Below are 23,738 nucleotides of genomic sequence, written 5' to 3'. Positions count from 1 at the left end.
CCCATCATGCTACCGATGTCACCTGGAGCAAGTGGATTACCTTGATTACACATCGAGCAAGAATGGGGAACCTCAATCGTCCAGGAATTTTAGAGGTAATCATGGACTGGCCTGAAGGTAAAAGGTTTGGAACATCACCAGCAGAAGAGGTGTCACGCGCCATAGAGGCCCCACCATACAATGAACTTCCGGAAAACGAAAAGAATTTTGCCCTGTTCACTGATGGATCGTGCCGCCTTGTTGGGAAACATCGCAGATGGAAGGCTGCTGTGTGGAGCCCTACACGACAAGTTGCAGAGGCCACAGAAGGAAGAGGAGAATCGAGCCAATTCGCAGAGGTAAAGGCTGTCCAGCTGGCCCTAGACATTGCTGAGCGGGAGAGATGGCCAGTGCTTTACCTCTATACTGACTCATGGATGGTGGCCAATGCCTTATGGGGATGGCTGCAGCAATGGGAACGAAACAACTGGCAGCGGAAGGGTAAACCTGTTTGGGCCGCTGAACTATGGAAGGACATCGCTGCCCGAACAAAGAATATGGCCCTAAAGGTGCGTCATGTAGATGCCCACGTGCCCAAGAGTCGAGCAACAGAGGAACAACAAAATAACCACCAAGTAGATCAAGCAGCCAGAATTGAGGTGGCTCAAATTGACTTGGACTGGCAGAATAAGGGCGAACTATTTCTAGCTCGATGGGCCCATGAGACCTCGGGCCATCAAGGAAGAGACGCAACATATAAGTGGGCCAGAGACTGAGGGGTGGACTTAACTATGGACACTATTGCGCAAATTATTCATGATTGTGAAACGTGTGCTATAATTAAACAAGCCAAGAGGATGAAACCTCTCTGGGAGGAAGGGCGATGGCAGAAGTATAAATATGGGGAGGCGTGGCAGGTTGATTATATCACCTTGCCACGATCTCGCAGTGGTAAATGCTATGTGCTTACCATGGTAGAGGCAACCACTGGGTGGCTTGAAACATATCCAGTACCCCATGCCACCGCTCGAAACACCATATTGGGTCTTGAGAAACAAGTCCTGTGGCGGCATGGCACCCCAGAAAGAATTGAATCTGATAATGGGACACATTTCAAAAATTCACTTATAAATACTTGGGCTAAAGAGCACGGCATTGAATGGATTTATCATATTCCCTACCATGCACCAGCCTCTGGTAAAATTGAACGATATAATGGGTTATTAAAAACGATGTTGAAAGCAATGGGTGGTGGAACATTTAAGCACTGGGAGAAGCACCTGGCAGAAGCCACTTGGTTGGTCAATACTAGAGGATCTGTCAATCGCGATGGTCCTAGCCAATCTAGTCCCCTACACACCATAGAAGGAGATAAAGTCCCTGTTGTGCATGTGAAGAGCATGTTGGGAAAAGCTGTTTGGGTCCTTCCAGCCTCTGGAAATGGCAAACCTGTCCGTGGAACTGTTTTTGCCCAGGGACCTGGGTGCACCTGGTGGGTGATGCAGAAGGATGGGGATGTTCAGTGTGTACCACAGGGCAAACTGATGCTGGGGGAGTGCAGTCAGTAATTCCATGTATCTGTGTAACCATGATGTAATAATGTAGAATAAGGGGTGGAATGTCATGGTTTTGTGCTGTCAATATTCTACATCATGACATCATGTGCGGTATGAACTGTTTTGGTGGTATAAGAAAGTGTAATAGAGGGTATGTGGAAGTGTAACAGAGGGTATGCGGAAGTGTAATAGAGGGTATGTGGAAGTGTAACAGGGTATGTGGAAGTGTAACAGAGGGTATGTGGAAGTGTAACAGAGGGTATGTGGAAGTGTAACAGAGGGTATGTGGAAGTGTAACAGAGGGTATGTGGAAGTGTAACAGAGGGTATGTGGAAGTGTAACAGAGGGTATGTGGAAGTGTAACAGAGGGTATGTGGAAGTGTAACAGAGGGTATGTGGAAGTGTAATAGAGAGTATGTGGAAGTGTAACAGAGGGTATGCGGAAGTGTGGAAGGTTCATGCTCCAGATCTGTGGAATGGCAGCATCCCGAGTACTCAGCCCTTGGAGGAAACTACATATCCCAGGGGACAACGCGGCCAGAGATGAATCACCAGAGGAGGAGGACACATATATAATCTCGCTCCCAGGCTGGAACGTCCCTCTTTTCGCCCTGTCTTTCGCTTTGGAGCGCTCCATCCCTGCCGTCTCGCTCTATCAGCAACGTTCCAGCCTGTCGCCTAGAGATTGCAGTAGGCCCCCGGTTCTCCGGGACTCTTTTTCTCTCTTTCTTTTTCTCTGCCTTGTTTGATATAGTAGTTGTAGTTATATTGTATCATATTGTGTCTCGTATTTAGTAAAATAATTTCTTTCCTTAGATTGCTGCCGTTGTTTTTGTTCATTTCTCCCCTTCTAGGGGCAGCAGCCTCTATCACGGATAAATCTAGATAACCCGATTACAAATGTCGATCCTATGGGCAGGGTTGTCCCAGATCCCCATCCCACCTGGCCTTGAATGTTTCCTGTTCCAGTGCCACACCACCCTCATCATGAAGCATTTCTTCCTTGTATCTATTATAAATCTCCTGTACTTCAGTTTAAAACCATATCCCTTGTCCTGTCACTACTCTTCCTGATAAAAGGGTCCCTTTCCTTCTTTCTTGTAGGTCCCCTTTAGGCACTGAAAGGCTGCAGTGAGGTATCCCTGGGCCTCTCTCTTCTCCTGGCTGAACAAGCCCAACTCCCTCAACTGTCCTTTATAGGAGAGGTGCTCCAGTCCTCTTCATGGCCTCCTCTGGACCTGCTCCAACAGATCTATGTCCTTCTTAACCTGAGACCCCAGAGCTGAATGTAGTATTGCAGGTAGGGCCTCATGAGGGCAGAGGGGCAGAATTGCCTCCTTTGTCCTGACAGCCACTTCTAGGGACACATTTTTTCTTTCTTGCTCACAGATGTAGTAACCTCATTTGCAGAAAGGGCCATGATCCACCTCACTTTGCATTCCTAAAATCAATTTTTATTACCCATATTTTATAGATCAAGTTGATTGATCTGTTCATGTGAGTCAGTGTGTGAATAAGGGTTTTGAAATCTTTCCATGCCTTGTATATTTTCTGTGAGTGTGAATGTTGGACGGTTTTATGTATTTGCTGGTATGCCACTTAGAGTGCTTTATGTAGAGTATTAATGAACTAGAATTGCTAATTTTTATGACCAGCATTGACACAGTATTACAAGAGCTCCTTTCTGTTGATACCAAGGAAGTGTCAGTGTATCAAACTTTCATGAGGAGCCCTTATACCCTTAAGTACATTTTCAAAAGTAATCTTTAGTTGCTCTTAGACAACTTCAGTGGCTGTATGCTCATTTTAATGTATTTTTAATTTATATTCTGTTTATTTAATCTTTAAACTGTCAATAGTGTCTGCTTTAGAAGTTCCATAATTTATTTTTCATGTATCTTTTCCCTAGGCCTTTACTGCTCTTTGCTCTAAGAAAAAGGTGATAGTTGGATTTGGCCTAAAGTAGACAGCTGTTCTCATAATTCAGAAAATAATAATAATAATAATAAACAGCAGGAATGTGCATAATTCTTCCTCATGAATGTAGGAGTCCTGCTTGAGATGTGATTGAGACTTCTTATTAAGACAATTGCATTTTATTATTATAGCTTACTCTTACAGCACTACATTTATTGTATTTCAGTGTTGCACTTCAGGGGTAGAGGTTTGGATCATCATGTGAGTATTTCATTTTCATGTTTGCAGCATTTTGTTTGAAGTGGAATTGCTGAAAGCCAGAGCTGGTTAGAATATAGTGTTTGCAAAGGAGATGTATGAAACTATCGTTACATTGTTTATTCTCAAGAGATGTTGTTTGACTGAATAAATAGCAGACAGAGTCAGAGACATTCAGTTCTATACACAGAGAATGGAAGCTTCTTGGAGGAAGGGAAGGAAGTAGTCCAACTGTTTGACAGGATTTATAGTTTCCACAGCTTCATGAGCACGTTGACTCACAGATTCCACATGGTGATCTGTCTTGTTTGGGATTTATTAGAAGATGTCTACATCTTGGTTTCACTCCCTGCTCATTGGTTTGATGAGATTTCAGCTCATCCGTTCTCTACCTCATTACTGTCTGTTAGGTGATGCTGAAGAATAATGAATCACACTGATTTTTTTTCTTATCCAAAAATGTACATGAGTTTGGACTTATGGGAGTAATAGACTTTGTTCACTTAAGCTTCAACTGTTTTTTGTTTGTTTGTTTGTTTGTTTGTTTTTCACAGCAAATTGGAAAAATAACATTATATGTGATTTATGCCTACCTTCCTCTTTATCTCCAGTATTTAATTTCTCATAATAACAGAGATAAGAAATGTATTTGGATGCATATCACAGAGGTTTCTGAGTGCAGCCTTAAGCACCAGAGCTTTCATTCTAGAGGCTCAATTTCAGTCTCTACTTTATCTTAATCTCTTTATTCGAAACCTTTTACAGACAGTGACATATACCTGTCTACAGTACTTTCAGGAAGAACTAACATTTGAACATTTCAGTTACTGAAATTCTGGTTGTATCAGAGAGGAGATTGTTTGCCATCCTGTAATGTATACCATTAAATGTTTGCCACTTACATAGTGCAAAACTGGGACTATACTAAATCTGAACCCTTTTATACTGAATACTTACTGGACATCTGTGTGTGTCGTATTTTTCTAATTAGATGAAATTCTACTGGAAATAATAAAACCTTACTATATTTTGCACGTAATAGGTAGACAGAGACAATACAAATACAAATTATCATCAGGCAAGTGAGGCAGTGGGCTTAGAGCACCTTGGTGAGAGTTGTGCACCTTGCAGTTAGAATGCAGTGTTCTTTTCCTCTTCTACATATGAGTTATCTTACTCTTTCTGAAAATTAAATTGTACCACAGACTCTGTAAATAAGAGTATGCACATATGCATGCACTGTGAAAAAGGTGACATTGAAAATTTATCTGTGGATTGCCCAGCACTAAGATGCTCTCCTGTGCATACCTAAGAAAGATAGGGAACATCATTCTCTCTCAGTCAATTTTGTTACTTAGAAAACTTGTTCCTAGTCACTGCTTGAGCAACGAGAGCTTAGAAAATGGAAGGGTTCCAGGTAGACAGCTTAATAGAGGAAACAAGAAGAAATTCCAGTTGACTTCCAAATCTTGTATCAAATTTACTTGGAATAAAATTGTCTATTTTTCTTCTCTAAATATTGGAAATTTATTTTAGATATAATCATTTGTTACACTCAAAAGAGAACAGAAGTGTATAGTTCTACTATTCTGCCCATGTTCACATTTTTGAATTAAACATACTAATCTTCAGATTTCTTTTCTGAGTGAAAATGGTAGGTCTGAGATGGTGCTAACCTGTCTAGATGTTGTAGTCTGAGAATGTACGTCAGTAAAGTTAGGTTAACTATCATTTTCATAGGTTAAATAGAATACTTCAGCAAGGAAGTTTGTGCATAAAAGTAAAATCTTTTTTGTCAGTGTCTTCTGCTCAGTCACTTTGCCACTGCAAAATATATGGCATTCATTATGGCAATAAATAATGTGAAAACTGATATGTTACCAGAGAGAGAACTAATGATATGATCCTGTCTGGCTTGCTATAAAGTCAAAATATACACACATAGTAATAAGAGGCATGTTAATCCACAGAAATGCAGTTTATATTTACACAGCAAAGGCCTTACATTTGTATCCAGGAAGAAGTCATTATTAAATGCAAATTGTGCACTGTGAGCATCCTTGGTGCTGGTTTTGTCTCTACACATAAATACTGTAGATAATATTATAGACTTCATCTGATGTACTTTAGACTACATAAGATTTCATTCTGATCCAAAATAACAAGCTCATAAATTGTTCTTTATTTAGAATAATTTTTAGGAGGAACTAGATGCAGTTCATCTTAGTGAAACAGTGCAGTGGTAAGGAGTAACATCCATAAAGTGGTAAGGAGTCAAAGCATTTGAGTTCTTCCATCAACATTTCAAGTTGAAGTTGGGATGGATTATCCAAGATATAAGTCTTTCAAGAGGCTTAAGGTATGCTACTGCTTTTAGCCCCAGGCAGGCTGTTAAGGAAGATTCTCCAAGGTATTCAAAGCTAAGGAACTGGATATAAAACCAGATTTCTGTGTAGATGGTAGGCAAAATGCAGGAATGCAGCATGCTAATCAGTGGCAATTAAACCATTATATTAACTTCTCACCTCACACAGGCTCAGTTGAGCAATGAGTTGAGACTCTGTCATCTTAAATGTGAGGCTATAATCAATAATGCAGGTCCTTCGGTCACACTGGGGACCAAAGATTTGTTCTGTCTTTTTTTGTTTTCCTCATATTCCTTTACCTAGAGGGTAAAGAGAGATGAAGTAAGCACAGAATTTATGCTGGACACAGTACAGATGATTTTGTTGAGCAAAATAAAAATAAATCACAATTATTTACTAAATATGCCCCTTTTTTAGTCAGAACAAACTTCATGTTGCTGGCATTTGTTTCACAGGATTTTTGACATCGTAAACCTAATCACAACCTATTCTGCTGCTTAAAAATATGGGGCCCTGGCAACACCACTTCCTCTCTCCAATCGTGGGGCAGCAAAGCAACTGCAGGGTATTGCATTTGGATTTGTCAGAATAAATAATGAAGAGGCTCATCAGCTTCTCACTAATGAACAAGGAAATGTGATTAAGCAACTTTAAAAGAGAATGGCTGAAAACAATATAGAAATGATAGCAGGATGATTGCTGTGAATGAGAGACTGAAATTTCTGAATAAGAGATTTCTTCAACAAGACGCGATGACAGTAGTTTAATCTTCCATTAAAAGATTCCTGCCAATTTGGAAAAGCTCTGAATCAGGAGATTATAGACATCTCAAAAGCTGACAAGGCAGTCACTTCTCTTAATACATTTACTTTCTGGCAATTGCCTTTTTTGTTGTTGTTTTGTTTTGTTTTGTTTTGTTTTTCATTTCAACGCTTCTACTAAACAATGATGAGGACATTTCTTACTTAGGCAATCCTTTTCTTCTCAAAGAAGATGAAAATAGAAATTGTCTTTTGGACCACATTGTTCAAGAGATGCTTGCCAAATTTACTTTGGCTAACATCTAGAAACTGTACTGATTAGCTTCTGGCAATGCTCCTTGAAAGTACTTCATGAGTTAGAATCTCATTAAATATCTTTTTCCTGTTCATTATTCCTTAGCACCAAAAGTATACACTTCTTCCTCATATCTGATCTATTCTTGTGCTTTCTCTCTCTACTGTCCTTACTTACCTAAATGAAAAAGCACACAATACAGAAATTTCAAGAAGAGTGAAATAGCAAAAGTTGCTGGAATTTTTCTGTATGTCAACAGAAAGATATCTTATTCTTTCCCTCTTATACATCCAAATATACAATTTTTACAAGTAAATGTATAAAAGTCAACAAGCAGATTACATGATTTCTATTCAAGGGAAACTGTATCAAAAAGTAGAAGTTTCCAGATATTCAGATATAAAAATGATTTTCAGGTATATACGTGATATGCATGGAAGTGTGAATTTCATAGATACTCAGTTTAAAAAAGAAATTAAAAGAAAATGTCAAGGATCATTTATTGTACCAAAAACATTCATGTACCTCAACTGCAACACTCATCATTACAGAAAATTCAGTGGGTCTAAAACCAAGGCAGAAAAATACTATTATGCTTCATAAGGCTTTTGAAGAAGAAGTTTTTTTTGTTTTGTTTTTTGTTTTCCATGTGATGTAGGTTCATCATACTGCAACAAATAAGGTGAGAAACTGAAACTTCTTAGATTTTTCAGTTGAAACTTCAGCTGTCTTCAGTAGTGAGTTGATTGGATTTAACATTAGGATACTGAAATCTGCCTGCGTTGCTTAAAATAGTTTGAGATCATATTGTTACTGTCTAATTATCTATCATAAAGATGCAAATTCATTGGATTTCAATTCTTACTTTGAAAATTACTCTCATTGTTCGTGTTGTGTGGATAAATTACTATTGAATAAATCATATTGTTATACCTCTGCTTAGAAGATCTTTTCTTTCCTACCCAGTAGCTGTTCTCTTGTCAGTGGTTTATTCTGCCTATTCCTCATCCTTTCAGATTAGACGTATTCTCCTGAAATGACTTGTTTTGTATCTGAAGCTTATGTTTTAGCTTTCTGTAGCAAATTAAAATATTCCAAAGATCATATATGACCATGGTACGTCATCCCACGGCATATCTGAGAATGAGAAGTCATTCTGATTGGGGCAACTAACAGAGATGCAACTTTCTCAAAAAGCAGACTTGTAGGGGTCTCCATCTGCCAGGAAATCTGTGCAGTCCTCTTTTCCAAACTGCTCAATGTAGAAAAAATAAAGAAGCAAAGAATGACAGTATATTCCTTCTTTATGCTTTTTCCAGGCCAAGTCCTGTGAAAACATCTCTGGAAAACTTCTCTAGAGCAAATACATAGCATGGGTGCAGTCAGTGAGGTGTTCACAACATCCTTTTTCTTATGTATAAAGAAACAACTAACCAACCAAAAAAAAAAAAAACAGGCTTAGAAGAACTTTTTTTTTTTTTTTCTTTTTTTCCCCAATATTCAATTAATTGCTTGTGGACTGAGACTTTTATTTTGTCATTTTATTAGAATTTTATTATTTTTATCTTAGACATAAATTTGCTTTCAGTGCTGCGTAAGGGTTGATACCACGTTTCTACAATCTGCAGAATGAAACCTGGAGCAAAACCTGCTTTTCAAATTAATAGTGCCAGAAGATAGTGATACATGCATGCTGGAAATGTCAGTGTTGTAATGCACATGAATCCATTTCAGTTTAACTTTAGATTTCTAAAGTAGATTAATTGTAGATAAATAGTGCAACAGGAGATTTTGTAGGAGGAGATAAATATTTTCAAATTGTATATTAATTTAAATGAACCCAATTGTGCTAGTTTCGTGCTAGTTGCCTCCCAGTTGCACTGTTCTGAAAAATTTACATTTTTTGTAACATTTTCATAAAAATAAAGTGTTTGATATGTACACACATTTTCTTTGCAGGTGGAATGGAGAAAATAAAACAACATACCTTTGCATTAGCTCACTACACCTATACTGTGCTTTCTACCTTAAAATATGCCAACGGGGCACCTGTAGTACGTCTTTACAATGACACAGATTTCAGCAATCCAGATGTCCAGGGTCCAATCATTAATTTTAATGTGCTCGATGAAAGTGGAGAAGTGATCGGCTTTTCACAGGTATGTTCATCTTTTCCCCTAACAGAGTGTTCAGTCTGTATCTTAAGTATATATCCAATGAGTTATTTATCCTAAAGGAAATATTTTATCTGTCATTGTCCCTTCTGAGATTTTGGTTTCCTTTCTTTATAGCTCTCCATAATATATGCACGCCTTTTTTGAAGCAATGGGAAGAGAATCTAATAAGTAATGCTAGCACAATGTAAAGTGCAGGATAACAAAGGACATATCTTAGTGATTTAATACTCTACACATAAAAAGTTTAGAAGTTGTCTGTCTTACCAGGATGTAAACAGGCAAGGCACTTTGGTTTCACTTCTCCCTTTGCTTCTAATAATTGTTATTGTGATATTCCTGAGAAAGCGATTAGTAACCAATAGGATACTTTTATTTAAAAGTTGAATATTCAGTATGAGGACTACAAGTGATATTCAAGCTCAGAAATTCTTTAAACTCTGCGTTTCTCTGTAGCTTTCTCTAGTCTTTATCTAGCAGCTATTCTCAGTACTGGTAACCAAATTTTGTTAGGTAATGTAGCTTGATCAGCAACGGAAGCCAGAAAAAGCACAGTGCTCTAGTTCAGCTAAATTATTCTGCTTATTGCATGCCTCTTGAATAAGTCCACACATCAAGTTCACGACCTTGATTTTTTAAAGCTTTCAATAACTGGTAGCAGCTCCACAAGCAGTACTTGCACAGTTGGATTGCTCTTGGAATGGAACACAGAGAAATGTCTATGAGAATATGTGGGGAGATGTATATATACACAGGGGAATCAGCTGAAACAGTTACTTGGTAGCCTGACAAATACAGTTGGAGTTTTGTAAACTTTGTAAAGCATTTACTACACTGATGAAAATTGAAGGGGCAAACATTGTACTAAAGAAACTCTTTTCTCTATACATCTTTTAAAAATCACCGGGCTATATTACCAATCTCAATGATTGGCCAAAGTTCAGTTCTAAGAATTTAATACTTTGGGAATCAATTATTCATTTACATAATATTGCGTATGTGTTGCAATGTTTAAAGAAAAACAGTGACATTAACACTATTGGGTTAGTAAAACACTCTACCAGCATCCTGATTTTGCTTCTGTCTATTAGTTAAAAGGAAAGCCCATATTTGCACTTCTAGTTTTCACTGTTTTATAAAAAAGATAACTCTTGCCCGTTTCACTGTTTTAAAAAAAACTGTACCCTTAAATAAGCAATAACTTTATAGTCTTCTGCCTTCATTGTGCTGGTTGGTTACAATGGGTGCTCATAAAAAGCTTTTTTATTGATCTGCATCATCTGGATTGCACTATTCACCACATTGTCATCATTTCTGGCATGAGTATATTGAATAAAGAACTATAAAGTTTTCAGATACATACTTGTCACATCTGCACTGCCTATTGGATTACTTTGTTTAATTAAAATAATATGCAATTGAATGACTTTCAGAAATTAACAAGCAGCACTATTATTTCCAAAGCTATACTGTGTGTTATATGTATAATTGGCTTCTGTATGGAATTAAATTCTTTCACAGTCATCTTATAGCAGTTATGGGAAAGAAAAATGTCTACTCTCTCTTTATGATGACAAAGAAAATTTGTACGACAGAGGGCAAACTTCATCAAACTGACAGCGTAATCTCATCTTTATTCATATCTGAGGCACTACTTGTATACATGTTTAAAATTAGATAGGTTTATTCAAATTAAAGCTAGACCTAATACATCGATTAATTGCATTTAGAAGTGAAATGGTGTACTCTGGTTTGCTCATGTCTGCACATTCCCATGGATTCACTAGTCAGTCCAAATGTCATCTAATGGAATTAGAAGAACACAGTTTCAGAAGACTCTGAGAAAACATTTTTAACAAAGGGAAAATTGGATGACATTTCTATCTGACATACCTACTAGAAGATACCAACTAATGACTCCAAATGTACTTCAGCTAGTATATGAAAAGAGAAATGACAGAATGTCCTATCTTTTATGGATGATATCCATCTATAATTAATTACTTATAACCAGGCATTCAACCAATTCTATTTATCTTCCTGACAGGCAATTGTTATGTGACCATTGCCTAGCATGGCTGGACATTAGCATTTGGTAGGCTGAAAAGGACAAACTGACTGATATTAGAGAAGGTACTATGCTGAGGTTTGGAGTAATTTACTGTCACTTCTATATTTAGTGTTGGTGTAGTCTCACCTTGAATACTGCATGCATTTCTAGGCTTCACAAAATAAAAATGATGTTAAGGTACTTGAAAGCATCCAGAGGGGAGCAGTAAGTCGCATAAAAGGGCTTAAGGGTATGTTCTGTTAAGAGATGCTGAGGAGAAGAGGAGGCTGGGAGGCAATCTCACTGCTCTCTGTAGCACCATGCTGAGGGAAGGCAGAAGGAAGATTTAGGCTCTGAAGTCATCACTGATGGCAGGTTGCAGGGAAAAGTTTATTTAGTCAAATGCTGGAACAGACTTCCTAGAGTGTTCAAGTGTTCAAGAGGCATTTGGGCTGTGTCTTCAGTCATATGCATTAATTTCTGGTTAGCTGTGAAGTGGTCAGATAATTGGATTCTATGATCTTTGCAGGTCCCTTCCAACTGAACTCCTCTCCCCTCTCCTTTATTCCTTTCCCCTCTTCTTTCTCCCTGCCCTTTTGTAACCAAGGCCAGTGGTATCCTGGGGCGCATTAAAAAGAGTGTGGCCAGAAGATTGAGAGAGGTTATCTTCCCCTCTACTCTTCTCAGATTAGACAACATCTGGAGTACTTTGTCCAGTTCTGTGCTCCTCAGTTCAGTGAAGACAAGGAACTTCCAGAGAAAATCAAGTAGAGGACCACAAAGATAGTTATGGACCTGGGGCATCTCCTTTATGAGGAAAGAACAAGAGACCTGGGGCTGTTCAGCATGGAGAAGGCTGAGAGGGTATCTTATCAATGCTTATAAATATCTACAGGACAGGAGTGAAGCGGATGGAGCCAGACTCATTTCAGTGGTGCCGAGTGACAGAAGAAGGCACAAACAAGAAGTAAACTATTTACTTTGAGGATGATAAAGCACTGGGACAGGCTGCCCAGAGAATTTGTGGAGTCTCCTTCTCTGTCGATTTTCAAAACCCACCTTGATGCTTCCTTGTGTCATCTACTGTAGGAAAGCTGCTTTAGCAGAGAGGATGGATTTGATCTCCGGAGTTTCCTTCCAGCCCATACAGTTCTGTCATTCTATGATTCTGTGATTCCATTCCAAACATTTCAGATTGGCAGGAAAAACTTTCGAAGTAGACAGAGTCTTCAGAGGATACCAAGCTTACTTTTAAGCCTAAAGATTTACATAATTTACATGATATTCAGAACTCTGAGCTAAGACCAAGATACTTAGGATGTGAAAGGCATGCAGTGAAATACATGACATTTAGCACTGCCACTGAAAATTAAAACAGGGAAAAAATCATGTCCTTTATCTCTGTAGCATTTTAGAGAAAAACTGTTCTTACTGACTACTATTACTGAAATCCATTTTTCATTCTTATGAGTGTAATTCACCTCAGTTAACAAGACTGTGCCTCAAAACACAAGCATTTGTGAACTGCATACGCTGCATCAACTGTGCTAGTAGGAAATAGCCATGGTCTCAGAATCATCCTTGAATAAAAAATTTTTGCATCCATCAAGATCAAATGAAACAATTTCACTAACACAAGAAATGAGACGATGCTTTGATTGCAGTCTCAATAATGGCATCGTTTTTGACAGCTTCCTGCCCAAATATATATGACACAGAACACGTAGACATTAAAAGGTGGTAAGGTGGGAGTGAAATAGTTAGAGAAGATGAATTGTTCTTGGTTTTTCTTTTATCTGTTTCTTTGTGATTGTTGAAGTCCATCAGTGTTTTGGAGTATTACATTTGGAAGAGCTATCTTTGAATGCTATATGTATCATTGGTTTAATAGATGGCTTAATTACTGGTTTAACTATTTTGCTCTAAATGGTAATTAAAACAATTAAAGAAGAGGGACTGGCAGGCTTCAAATATCAATCATCCTTCAAAAGCTTTTTCTTCTGTTTTTTTCATGAATATTTCTTTTTCTAGGAATAAAACTACTAAAGTTTTGAAATCTCCATAAGTCTATAGTCTTTTGGCACTAAAACTACACTAAATTTCCTTCTTTGAGCTGCACCAAACTTCCCTTTGAGCTCCACCATACTTCCCGTGGAAATGATTTCCTTCAGTAAAAAGCTGTCTTTGTAGTCTGCTGTTCGTATTAATTTAATCGTGAAATGTGTTGGGAAGATATCTGTGTTCTTTGAACATGTACTGCCTGTTCTTTACAACAGCATGTCTGCCGTTTTATGCTGTGTGTCCATTTGTGCCCAGGTTATGAACAGGGGTTAAACTATAACAAGCCTAGGGTGTAAAGGTAGCCGTTATACCACACGTAAAGATGGTATTTAATACCAAACAGTTTCATCACATATATTCTTGCCTGGTTCAGAATGGATAATTCTCCAGCATTATAGCTTTTTCTCTTAATGAATGAACAGGTGACTAGCTGATGCTTTGGAAAGTGTAGGACTAGAGTCAAAGGACCTGTGCTAAGTCAGTGGTACAGGATGAAAGTGGCAGGATTGACATTAATGCAGTAAGCTTCCGATCTCCCATTTCCTTGTAAGGCTCCCATTTCCTTGTAAGGCTTCCAGAAAAAAATGAAAAGAAAAAAAAAAAAAAAAAAAAAAAAAAAAGAAGAAGGAGCAATTAGCTCTAGACATTAAAAAGATTTTATGGTGTCACAAAAGTGGGGTCATATATATATGTATTCAGGGATGAGCTAATACTTCAGAATTCTAATGCGGCAAATCACCATTTATTTATAGTGAATTTTTGCTATTTTCAGCGTATATGAGTTTATAAATATCCCCAAGTTCTTCCAGTCTCTGAAACACTGCTTGACAGCAATGACTCAGCTTCAGTTTGCATTGTTGCCATCGTTTTATCAAAATCTTGCATGTATCTCCGTGATGTGTTTTGATTGCCAAGGAGGGAATGGAAGAGCTGTAAGGTAATATTGACTTGAAACAACAAACATAGACACAAAAAAATGTGGATTTCATACAAATGGGGTCAAAGTGTGGAATGGTGCATATATCTCTACTTGCAGATCTGAAAAACAAAAACAAAAAAAAAAAAAAAACAAAAAACCACCAGCTCTGCCATGACGAGTTTTTTGTGCTAACATTATTTTAAGTTTTACTCATAGTTCTCAAAGGAAGGAGGGATCTGTTAAATATTCTTTGTAATATAGATGGTTGCAGAGTAATTTCAGCAACCTTTCGCATTTCATCCTGTAAAGTCAGTTTGGGAGCTGGAAGAGGAGAAAGGGATTAGGGCAGTGATGGGCAGATGGAATTTCACCTGAAACATCTGTTCAGTTTGTGCTCTGGGGAGCTCTTGCCCAGTCACACCTCCCAGTTCTGTGTTTTCTGCCTCACTGAGAAATACAAATTCCTTTAACAAACTTTTTCTCTTTTCCCCCTGGATTGCTGAGAATTTTTTTTTTCTTGTTATTTTTACCATGTGTTATGGGCTTAAAAAGCGATCAAACCATCCTAGCTCTCATAGCTTTTATTTTCCACAATACCTGCTTTGCTGGAAGCCTGAGGCTCACCTGCAAAAATTTTGTTGGCATCCCATATATGCCTGCTATGCCTCCTAAAAATCCTGTTAGGAAGGGAATGAGCATCAGTCCATTAGGAGTCCCAGCCTTCCTGCCTGCCATTTCACACTTGTGTGTGATAGACAAACTGCTATAACAGGAATCAGCTGCCAAAGACTATGTAAACATTTTGCTTCTCCTAGGGAAGGCTCTTCAGCAGTGCTGCATATGGATGAGTTTTGGCTCTCAGGCTTGAGAACCCTGCTCAACTAGATTATGATCAGCTTTGTCTAGGAGCTTGCATTAGTATGTCCTTGCTCACTCCCATCAGCCCAGATAGTGTGAGGGGAGAGCTAGACTGAATTTATCTTTCTTCATCCATTTTCCAGGGAAAGCCTATCAACACATCTCAATGGATAACTTGCAGTGTGTGTCCCTACAGCACAAATCTGTAGTGCAGTCTGGTGACTGCTCTTATTATGGCATCTGCCCACTGTCTCACCCACTTTCTTTCTATTATTTCCACCTCCCTTGAGTTAATGTTAAAGGTAGACTCAGTGACCCACTGTTGTTTTCTTCTATCCTGTTGTTTTCTATCATTCTGAAGTGTAGAGCAGGGTCTTCCATTTGAAAATGTGGCACCAAATCACTTACTTAGACATAAGAAGAGCCACAAAGGATCTCACCACTGCACTATGCCTACCTTGTAGCCTCTTTCTTCTAGTGTTCACATGCTAGTTTAAGAAGAGGTGGGAAAATATGTATATGTATATATAAAAATGAGACTCCTCTTAGAAACAACAGTATTTGTTTTCTTTTTAACTTCATTTATTTATTTATTTATTTCCAAAGCATCGCACAGCAGTGAATTCTCTTGCAAGAAGTTTAGCAGCCAAGTGAAACTTATTCCCATGATTTGAGATGTGAAGAGGGAAAAGCAAGTGTTAGCACTATAGGGACCGTGAGAGGTTATCCATCTCATTATGTGCCAAGACAGAATCATCTTAATCTGATGATTTCAGCCTTTGGAGGCTGAAACTTAGCTATGTTCATTGCTGCAAAATATATCCTGATAATGAACCTGAGTTTCTTGCAGTGCAACCAAAGTCTTCATTTTTGTAAGCACTGGATAAAGAAAGAGAAAGAAAGCTGAGTTTGGACAGGAAAGCAGAAAAGCAGAAGTGAGACAGAGGACATTTGGACAAGCATTTGGAAATATAACCTGGATAAGAGACAGCAATGTATGCAAATAAATAGAATTTATTCTGTCTTTTTGTGCTCAGGCCTTCAAACATAAATAATATGGGACAAAGCGGTATGAGAGATGATAAGAAATGTAAATAAAAGTAGTTGCTCAAGGTAGATTTAGTGGCCATAGAAAACTCTGTCTGTACCTTTTCATCACAGATACACCTTCTTTGCTTTCATTCCTAAATGTTCTATTTTAAGATCTTCCTTTTTCTTCAATGATATTCTAAAAAACTGCTTAGCTGGACCCACATCAGTATCCAGGAACCTGGCAATGGGCTGCTGATATCCTCTGCTTCTGCTGAAGTCTTTCTGAATCTTGACAGATTCAATACCTGTTTTTCCCACTTATACAATTATCTCAGTAGCACTTTCTAATCACTCAGGAATTAAGAAAAAATAGGTCAGTATCCTCATTCATGAAGTGGCACATAGATGTGTATATACACACTTCTGGATGTATAGATATTTATATAATTACTTAGGTACTTGATGAAAGGAACCATGCGATACTGAAGAAGGTGTATTTCTTGAAATAATACTTTTTATATCTTAGACAGTACTCTCTGCTTCTCTAATGGACTGGGTCCACTGCATTGTACACTGCATCTGTACAGAATTGGAGCAATGAGAGTACGAACATTAGAAGAGTGAAGAAAAAAGAAGTTTCAGCATTTCCTTAGAACTGGAAGCTGTTACTAGCTCAGTTTGGTCAGACTGCTGGCTGAAGTCTGGTAGTCGCCATCAGACCTGGTTACCTGGTCTGGAAGTTCATGTCATATCCCTACAGGAGAAAGTAGGTTATTGTTAAAAAGCAAGGAACAATAATTTCTACCATACTTAAATTTTGAGTTATTTGTTGTTCTTCAAAATCTAATCTTTCTAATCTTCCTCCCCCCCCCCCCCCCACCCCTCACCCCACCCCTGCCCCAAATATTACTTCTTTTATGTAAAGTAATCAGTTTTGCAGTTAGAGAAGTGCAGCCTTTTTTAATTGGGGGCCAGAGAAAATGGAAATCCAGCACTTGTTAATTCTAGTTAAGAAAGTCTGCTCAGGGATGGTCAGATGACCCTGACTTAGTTACAATAATGCTTTTAGAAGCATATCCACTCATTACATTAATTTTGATGACTCAGGGAAGGAAAAGTGTTCTTAACATGCTTAATGGCATTTTTGGCCTTCTTCCCAATAGCTATCTAAAAATGACTGGAGTGATTGCTCACTATCGATTTTAGCTATGGATTCAGGCATTGATTTCAGGAAGCTGGGGACAGTGGATGAACCAGTGCAATAGAATGCAAACAGAATTGCAAGAAGTAAGATTGCTGGGAAGATTCCTGTTGAACCTCCACAAATTTCCTTGGTTCTAATTATTATCATCTTGGTTTTCAATTGTGTTGTGGATGTCTCCCAAGCAGGGAGATAGTAGAAATGCAACAAACCACGATGGCATGTCAGTAAATGGCACCTGATTACTTCAAACTGGCAAGAAATGCCATTACAGTCTGGTTCTTTGCTTATGTTTGGTTATGAGATAACAGTAACACAGCATTGAGTGCTCAAAGACATACCCTTGCAACAAGGGTATGGCAGTACAGCAGACGTTCTCATTGAGCTAGGTAGGGATTTACTGACTGAGAGTAAGGAGATGATGTACTTGAGAGATTCAGTGTGATAACTGCAAGTCTGTTTTAATAGATAATGAGGCTTGTCTTGTTGAGGAAGTCATGGCAGGGTACAAGTTGAGTTGCTTTTTATAAGATCTCATTGCAGAGGGGACAAAGGCACTTGTGAGGTGGTATGCTTAAAATTGTGTACTGCTATACTGCTCACCAGAGCTGGTCAAGGTTAGTAAGCTCCATGAAAGCTTAGACTGAAGATTTTGCCCGACACCACTTCTCTGGAGTACCCTTGCATGTTGCTAAGGAAACTGCAAAGGAGATAAAAGAAAGATGCTCACAGTTGTTCAGATGACAGAATCCAAGATAAATGAGGGAGGCTAAATATTTTCTCACAGGGCTAAACTGTGGCTCTAAACTGCAGACCTTGTTACGCAGGAGAGAAATGTGAAAAGAAACCCCATGGCAGCAGAAAGAGGACTGCACTTCTGACAGCCTCTGCTGGATGCTTTTTTCTAGATTTTAATAAAAGCAGATCAGCTACCTTTGAATAAATGCAGTGTCCAGTTTCAGCCCAGTCTGAATCCTTTGAAGACAAGGAGAGCCTGGCTCCACCTGCTCTATTACCTTGCTTGCATCTTCCTGCTCCCTTCAGAGAAATTCTGTATAGGAACCTGTATGGTCATAATTAGAGCAATATTTCAACAAAGGGAAATATTAGTATTTTAACCCCATAACCTCACTGTGTGGTAAGGAAGCAGTGTTGTTGCCATTTGCAGGGATTAAATATAAACAAAAGAAGATTTAAGTGACACAAGAAAAGGAGAAAAAGACTGGGGATAGTTTCAGCTGGGGCATGAATTTAATCTATGTTTCCAGACCTGTAGTACCATGCATTGCACATTTATTTATTTTTTTCTTTTCCATGCCCTGTTTTCACTTCCGTTAGTTGTCTATTTTCCCCTTTATCCCTTCTTTGTACTAAATATTGCTTAATTTTTTGTGACGTTTACCTCTGGCTGTCATTTCTCTCTCTAGTAGTAGTCTACTGCGATCTGATCCCTTTAGCCTACACGGTAGCTAGAGATGCGCAACTGGGTGTAGTGATAGAGACAGTTTCCTACTACCAACATGGGAAAGCTCTGTTGAAGTCAGGGTTAAAAATCTGCAGAAATCTGTTTCTTTGTTTTGCTTTTCTTCCTGGAACCTGTCCTTTTCTGGATGTCACTTTATCAAAAGGATTTTTGTTATCACCAGATAACAGTTTTAAAAAGAAGACAAAATATGATTGACTGGGAAGACCAATGAGAATTGAAATGCCAAATTAGACATAAACAGGGGGTTTTACCTACTCATAAATCTATTCAATTTCAGTAGCTGGATATTAGACTCCCAAATTTGATATGTGTTCCAAATAAGCCCATGCCCATGCCCTAACTCATTGCATGTAGGACACAAAAAGCTGTTGAAAAAATGTGAAGTCATCCATTAAGAATCAAGATTGTGTTTCATTTCTTCCTTACAGTCACCTAACTCCCAAAGTATCTGGTAGTTTTTTGATCTCAAAAGTGTAAAATTCTTGTTACTTCTTTATACATGGTGGACCTACCGTTTCTTATGTATGTGGCATCTTCTAGGAGAAAATTCCTGCAGAATGGTAAACCACATATTCCAAATCATCCTGAATTTTCCTATCATCTGCAATCATGCCTATTATTTGACTTTTTTTAATTTTTTTTTTTTATTTTTTTATTTTTTTAGAAACCAGAAGATTAAATTATCACATCAACAAGAAAGTTCTTGAAAACTTCTCACTTCCATTATCAAGACACTTAGTTTGGCAATCTCGGTAGATTTCAGTATCTCAGTCTAATACATTACTGCTGTCTGCTAAGGAGAGAGTGATGAATGTGTGTAGACTGAAGAAAGATTTACATCCCCATACCAATTTGTTTAAACCATTGTTAACAACTAAAGACACAGTCAGCAGCAGAGGATCAGCTTCATCAATACCATGAAAACCTGCCTAGGTACAAATTTCTTCCTTGAGATAGCAAAAACAGGAAACCATGCAGTTAAACCAGTTTAATGATACTGTAACTCAGCTAAAATGCTTTTTTCTCCCTACTGAGTTATTTCAAAACAACTGCTTATATATGTATGCCTGTGTATATGTATATATTCTGACCTACTTCTTATTAAATAGTATTAAACAAGATTAATTATGCATTTGCATCAGCAACCACATTTTACAGTCTAATGCTAGATGGTGGAAGGAGCTAGCTTACTTTCTCTCCAATTCCATGCCATGAATCAGTGAATTAATTTACCAGTAGATGTGGGACACAGTGTCATGAATCTTGTTTTATAAGCAGCCATCAGTGGTGTGCAGTGAAATTCTTCTAATGAGCAAATCCATCAGAAAGGCAAACTCCTCTCAAATGTGGTCATTGCAGGAAGTAGAATGAGAAGTCCCAGTCCCAATTCCTGAGTGGCAGTACCTGCCACTTTGGAATTAAATGATTTTGTTGTTTGGTGGTTGTTTGTGTGTTTTTTTCGGGACACTTCATGACCTATTATAAAAGAGTCTTTTATTTGTGTCAATAATTGTGATACTCATTAAAATATCTTGCTTGAAAAACAGCTACAGAATTTGAACCTACAGAAATGATTTTAGCAGAGATTCCTAAGGAATACACCATTCTTACTGAAAAACTTCGATTTTGTTAGTTAGAAATATTGCAAAACTACATGTGATTTGTAAATCTTTTCTATCACTTATTGTATATCTACCTGCAGTAAGATCATCATCCTCAGACTTATTTCAGCAGAGTCTGAAGCCAGAGAAAGGCTTGCACCTTTCAGCATACCTCTAGAGAAGTTCTGAAGGGAATGGATAGGAGAAATCAGACAGTTGGCAAAGGCAGAGGAGTTACTGGTGCAACAGTGTGAAAAACAATAGTAAGGCAGAACACATGAAAATCTGATTTCTGTTCATCTTCTAAGTATGAACTAAAATACCAGCTAGCCAATAGGAAACTGCTGTAGGACAGTGCACTGAAATGTTAAAAATAAAACCCTCTCCACCCCCTTTTATTATTATTATTATTAATATATATATTATATTAATATATATTATATATTATATATTAATCATATATATAATTATATATTATATGTATATATATTATATTATATATATATATTAATATATATTTTATATATAGATATATATATATATATCAATTGTAGTAGTGTTTGCCAAACAGAACAAATGCTAAAGGTGAACATTTGGTCAATGTAGCAATACTGAAGGCTGACTTGCTGAGGACAGCAGCTATGCTTAAAACAGAAATTCTCTCTGAAACAAAGATAAGTACTTTAAAAATTGGTTTAGATGGACATTATTCATGTGTGTTTGTTAAACTCAACAACCAATACCTGGAACTAGGAAAAGCACTTTTTTCTTGTCAAAAGTCAAGATGATCTGACATGAGGGTGCTGGAGCATGAAGCAGCCTACAGGGCTTGGCCAACAGCAAACAGCTTCAGAAAAAGTAATGAGTGCCAAGGGACTCTGAGGGATGGAAGAGACTCCAGGATGCCGTGATGGCTTAACTATCAGATCTCCACTGACTGAAATCAGTTAAAATGCTGTACAGATTCTGCATGTATTTTGCACGTTAACTGTCAACATTAAGCTTTGAAAAGCCAAGGCACAATAGTTCCAATTACTGGACTCAGAGAACCACCAAGGCTGATGATTTGAATCCATAACTCTGTGTACGTACCATTAGTACCATTCATGCTTCTGTGCCTTTTTGATGAACATGTTCCTGGCTCCAAAAAGCTTGATGCCATTGTTAGATACAGAGCTGAAAGCATCATGCTTTATTTTGTAAGCCTGAGTTCCATACCCATTATTGCTCCTTATGGCAATTTTAGAGATGTGCTTTATTTAAATAAGCTTTTCTTCATTGAAATAACTGTAACAGATGTTTTATGTTCTATTTGTTTTGCTCTGTGGTAACACTGTGGAGAGAGATTAAATTAACTCCCCACACAGAATATTTCTAGGGTGGAACTAAAGAAGGTACAGCATATGTCCAAGGGACAGTCAAGCATGTGTTCTAGGGACAGATATATTGGCAGTGCTGCTTGTGCTCATTCTTTACATGGTTTCATTGCTTTCAGTAAAAAACTGTGCATCCTGTCACCAAGATCTGCAGGGCATCTGTGTGTGTTTAAGCCTTGCATTGATGATAATGGAACTCAATTAATAGTAAAGCTTATGACTAACTTATCTTTGTTATCCTGAACACTACATCCCTATATTCCCCTAATATTCATACATTTTTATGTATCAATAATCTTTGTCTACTGTACAGACTAATATACATCATAGTTAAAAGTGTTATCAAAGAAGGGTTATTGGGTCATGTCACATATTTCTTAACGCTAGGCAAGGTTAGAATGAAATTCTGAGGCCTTTATTAAAACACAGTAATAATTTATTTGACAAAATGTAAAAGATTAAAAAAAAAATAATAATCTTGTTAACAATTCCTTGAAGCTAGGTCATGGAAACTTCATTACACTGCATACATTCGGATAATCAAGGCTGCCCAGCAACACTTCTTCAAAAGAAAAAAAAACAACAAACAGTATTAAAAAGATATTTTCTAAGCTTTTTGAATACTGAGAAAATAAATCCAAACACTGTACAGTCTCAGTAGTGAAATATCTGTCATGATTTTAGCCTTGCTTGTCATCATTAACAGAACGATAGATCCACCCACGAGTCACCAGCACCGTGACAAACCATGTTATATCAGAATGTAAACTTTTCTCATCTAAGTGTAAAAAGAAGTTGAGAAAATGTCACTGTTCCCAGACTGAAGTCTTTTGACAGCACAAAGTTAATGACACCACGGCAATCTTTCTGAACAGATGACTTTAGCTATAACTTTGATTTGAGAAACATGCTTTGAACACAGTTTATTCTCCAAAGCATTAATCACAAAAACACTACTTGGGTCTGATTCTTTTCTCTGCTTTCCAATTCTTGTTATTTTTGTTGTTACTCTTTATGAGACCTGAACCATTTTGAACTGAACTAATGGGGCAGAGCACATTTAAGCATGAGTGGTGATATCTTCTGCTCCATAGTAGTGTAGGATTTCTTATGTGTATACAGCGCATTTTTGTGTGGAGTATCTTGTGTCCCACACACTGAGTGCTTTTAGCTTGAACTGCTTTTAGCAGAACTGTACACTGCTTAGGTTGAATTATTTCAGCCTAGAATAAATTCTAATGAAGGGCTTGGTTTTTCAAGCACCCAAGATAGTGAAATTAAGGGCGTTTGGTAGCTCACACAAGCAAACTCAAAGCTGTCGGAAGGCTGATATTGAAAGGCTGGTGATCTCAGAAAACTGGAGACAGAAGATGGGCTGTGCTATACAGCTGAGACAATCTGGAAAGTGCTCACCAGTAACCAATGTAAAGAGAATGTTTATGTTTAAAGAAATAAAAGCTAACAGAATTAAAGCCACCTAGAAGAACTAGATTGAATGTTTCCACTGGTAGTTGGGGCAAGTAAAGCATGGGCTGACAGCTAGGGAAGTGACTGGTCTGAAATGGTAAGCACTTCCATTCCTACAGCTTTGGGTGCTGCTATTCTGCATGTAGCCTTAGCTACCTGACAGGAGGACTGTTTTTCTGGCATATGAGTCCCCTCAATCTTCTTATTCTTAGGACCCTGAGTTTCCTATTTTGCAGTAGAGGAACTAAAGCACAGAGAGATTAACCACAGCTTGTGTGAGGTTGTTCTGGAAGTAAAGGTTGGATGTGCCAATTGGATGTATCGTTCTGACCATCTGTCCTTTTTCCAAGTCCTGACCAGGCCTATTCATCATTTGTTGTC

General features: G+C 37.9%; 1 protein-coding gene across 1 annotated transcript in view; it reads left to right on the top strand.

Annotated features, from left to right (window-relative positions):
- MOCOS (molybdenum cofactor sulfurase) overlaps nucleotides 1–23,738 on the top strand; it is a 175,398-nt gene that overhangs the window by 126,611 nt on the left and 25,049 nt on the right. Inside the window, exon 5 of the mRNA XM_072328082.1 lies at nucleotides 9,092–9,291. Within this exon, the coding sequence (XP_072184183.1) occupies nucleotides 9,092–9,291 (200 nt within the window). The remainder of the gene's footprint in view (nucleotides 1–9,091; nucleotides 9,292–23,738) is intronic.

This window comes from Excalfactoria chinensis, chromosome 2, assembly GCF_039878825.1.
Source record: "Excalfactoria chinensis isolate bCotChi1 chromosome 2, bCotChi1.hap2, whole genome shotgun sequence".
NCBI classification, from domain to species: domain Eukaryota; kingdom Metazoa; phylum Chordata; class Aves; order Galliformes; family Phasianidae; genus Excalfactoria; species Excalfactoria chinensis.
The sequence above is the reverse complement of the archived record's forward strand: the minus strand, read 5'-3'. Positions and strand labels throughout refer to the sequence as shown.